This window comes from Cyprinodon variegatus, unplaced genomic scaffold (assembly GCF_000732505.1).
Source record: "Cyprinodon variegatus isolate N-32 unplaced genomic scaffold, C_variegatus-1.0 Scaffold747, whole genome shotgun sequence".
Taxonomy (NCBI): Eukaryota; Metazoa; Chordata; class Actinopteri; order Cyprinodontiformes; family Cyprinodontidae; genus Cyprinodon; species Cyprinodon variegatus.
In genome coordinates, this window is record NW_015151200.1 from 119,271 (window position 1) to 122,972 (window position 3,702).

General features: G+C 42.1%; 1 protein-coding gene across 2 annotated transcripts in view; it reads right to left on the reverse strand.

Annotated features, from left to right (window-relative positions):
• Positions 1 to 3,702, reverse strand: part of LOC107098108 (cadherin-8-like) — a 235,789-nt gene that overhangs the window by 61,766 nt on the left and 170,321 nt on the right. For both annotated transcript variants that reach the window (XM_015395576.1, XM_015395575.1), the window contains exons 5-6: positions 930 to 1,097; positions 496 to 683 (exon numbers count right to left, since the gene is read on the reverse strand). In XM_015395576.1, coding sequence (XP_015251062.1) covers positions 496 to 683; positions 930 to 1,097 — 356 coding nt within the window. The remainder of the gene's footprint in view (positions 1 to 495; positions 684 to 929; positions 1,098 to 3,702) is intronic.

Consider the following 3,702-nt stretch of genomic DNA (forward strand, 5'->3'; position numbering starts at 1 on the left):
GCAACCATTGAAAAAATCTGACAGTGTATGCCTGGCTTTAGGAAAGATGAATACAACCTCCAAAGAACCGTTCCATACCCTGCTGGTCCCATGGCCACACCCTAACTCCCCAAAGAGACAAAATTATGTTCTGCAAGGAGGACCTCCATCGTTCCAGAGTCTCACGCTTTGCACCAAAACATTGACCTTGATGATGTAAAGCTTGGATGGAAGTGCTTAATGAAAACCTATTTTATGAAGCTCTTTATGACTTTTATTTTATCAGTCTAAAGGCTACATGAAGCTTAGAGGTCCACAGTTAATGTTTCTGAGGAAATTTGGTGGCCTTGGATCCTTATGTGTTGCTGAAGAGCTGGATTTTATGCAGCCGTTGCAATGAAAATATTTGGAATACACCAAAACAGAAAAATATTGATTAATATTTAACTTAAGCAATAAGAGGACTTTCTTCTCTCTGCAGTTTAAAAAGATGAAGTTGAAGCTTTTTGGTCTCACTTTTCTTAGCCTGAGAATGCCCTCTTGCGTCTGTGCATCTGTGACGATCTCGAATGCGCCCAAGTCATCTCCCTCAATGATGCTGTAAGTCGACCTTGCGTTCTCCCCAATGTCTCGATCGTCCGCCTTCACCTTACCACCTGTTTTCCCTATCGGCAAATCTTCAGGGATCCCAAACTCATACAAACCTAAAAAATAAAGAATAAATAAAGAAAAATAGACATTTTAGATTTCCAGAAACCAACTGAAAAGAAACTCCAATTAAATTACTAAATCCATGGGTCCTAATGCTATATTACAGTAGCTAGTACAATAACTTAGCAAGGCGCTGCTTTCCAAGCAAATGTAAAAATATTTATCTTGCCTAATTGTAAAAAATAGGTACATGGAGCATGTGTTTCTTGATGGATTTATGAAGTCGTAAAGTTACTTACTTTTGTTGAACTTGGGTGGATTGTCATTAATGTCCGTGAGAGTGACAGTCACTGTGGTCGTTCCTGACAAGCCGCCCATATGACCTCCCATATCTTTAGCCTGAATGACCACCTGGTACTCCTCTCTCATCTCCCGATCCATCCCATGGAGAGCAATTTTTATGGTAGCTGCAGATGGAAACAGTTCATAGAACACAGACACAGTTAATAACAGGACAGATATATTTTGCACATCAAATTAATGAAGCTCGTGTAAAAAGCACCAAGCAAAGGCAAAAGGTAACCTTCAAAACCACCGTCCTCCTACAGTAGAGGACCATTCTAAAATGCAAGAAAGCCTCATCCTCATCAAGCATAGACAATGAATTTTCTATTTTTGTGTTGCGTAGCGTCTGTGTGACCATAGCAAGGTGATCGTGACTGATCCAACCCCAGCCCTGCGAATCAGCTGTTTGTATTCCAATGAATGTCTCTGCCGTATGCAGGCATTTGTATTCTGATTGAGTGTGAATTATGCTGTCTGTCTTGTATAATCTTGAATATTGTATGCAGAATGGACCTTATTGACTCTGCCGCAGTGCTGAATATAAAAAGGGCTCAGCACTGGCATATATGGATAATCCACTCAGGAAACAGAGGCCCCCAAGATCATCAAATGAATATAAAACCCCTCATAAAAGCCAGGCTTTGGCATGACACCCTGTCTTGGTTTTGAGCTCCCTCAGACAATGATAATATGCTTGGCTATGATGAGAACCATGGGAGGGGTTAGGCTGCTTTCTGCGCCTGCATGCTTTCCCCAAGATAGCTAGCCTTTTTTTTTCCCATAAAGACAGCACAATTCAAGGGCATTTTTATTTTGGAGGTCACACATAAAAGAGGCCATCTAAACAAATGCAGAGGTGAGGGATAGCAAAGGGAATATGACTGCATTACAGGAATAGGTAATACATGGTAAACATCTTTAAATCTGGGTGGATTGAATATTAAATAAAACTGTTTTGAACATGTGGAATCATGACTATGGCAGCAAACAGTGTTTTTGCCCATACATGTTTGAATACCGTGTTATATTGATCAGGAAGTATCGGGGAAAAATAGGGATCTTTGCTGTGACGGTAAATGGCCTGTACTTAGCAATTTTTCAAGTCAGGAGAATGACCAAAACACTACATTCAGTCATTCACCCATTCACGTACTAATCTGACTCCGCCAGATGGATTTGCTCCGCATATCCATCTGGAAACCTTCCGTTGAAGTAATTTTGGGAAGGGGAGAAAATACTGGTTAGCTGATTGGCCTATGTTGGTGATAGACGGGCAAAATAAACCAATCAGATCAACGAAGCATATGACGTACTAACAGAGCGACGACGAAAACACAACCACAAGCCAGGCTACTCTTGCCGAAACCAGTCGGGAGAAGAGCAAAAACATCTTTTCCTCTGAGAAAAGCCTCCAGAGCAGTGTTTTGCTCTTCTTTCAGTGAAGAAATACTCTGTAATTCCGATAAAACTTGCTCGATAGCCACGCTAACGCTAGTTTCATCGGCTGAAGCCGCCATGTTCTTTAGACTGAACTGTCACGCTTCTCGTTGCGTCACACATCAACCCGCCTCAAAGCCAACACTGACTGGACATTTGTTTGGTGAACGGCTCCAAATTTTCTTCAACGGAGAGTCTCCAGACTGATTAGCGAGTGAAATCTTGAAAGCTCGCGAGATCGGGATGGTCTCACGAGGCTACAGCTGCCCTGGGGCTCACTGGGAGAAGTGAAGCTGCCACATACTGGCCACCATCAGTAGGTAATGCAGGAAAAGTGTCTTGCTAAAGAACATTTTTACCAACAACAGTTGGGTTGCAGGGTAAACTCTTTTAGCGGACTCCATACAGTGCCTTGCTCAGGTTTTATACAGTTTTTAAACCTTTCTTAAATTCCATCCAGCGATCCATTTTGCTGGTGTCGATCCCCAGCTGTCTACGGGCAAGGGCAGGGTACACCCTGGACAGGTCGCCAGTCCATCGCAGGGCAAAACAGAGACAAACAAGACAAATAACCATTCACACACACACCTAAGGAGAATTTAGAGAAGCCAATTAACCTAACAGTCATGTTTTTGGTTAAGACCCCGGGCCGGGATCCAAGCCCAGAACCTTCTTGCTCCAAGGCAGCTGTGGTACCCCCTGAGCCACTGAGCAGCCCCCTTTGTTGAATTTTCATTGCTTTAATACATTCGGATTGTATCTTATTCATTTACACATCATAGTGCAGAAGTGTTAGATGAATTTAAGCGTATACATATATTTTTTCTTTTTTTTCTACAAGTTTCAGCCTGATTTTCTTTGTAAGAAACTCCAGAAGATTCAGGTGAAAGCCTCGACAATCCCCTGGATCAAAGACTACCTGACAAACAGACTTCAGTTCGTGACACTGAAGGATCATCTGTCTAATCAGGTAGTCAGCAGCACAGGAGCACTGCAGGAAAATTACAGGGGACAGTATGCTCACCATTCCTGTCTACTTTCAGTCCTCAAAACTGTAGAAATACTCAGATGACTCAGCATTTGTTGGGGACATCAGATATGGACATGAAGCTGAGCACAGGGAGGTGTTGCACTGATTTTTGGCATGATATGGAAACAATAACATGATCCTTATTCAACAACATGAAGGAGATGATCGTAGATTTCGACACTACAACGGCAATAATTTGTGCAATGTATAATGTGCAATTAGTTTTTTACATTAACCTGTTTCTTTATATTTGACACCCA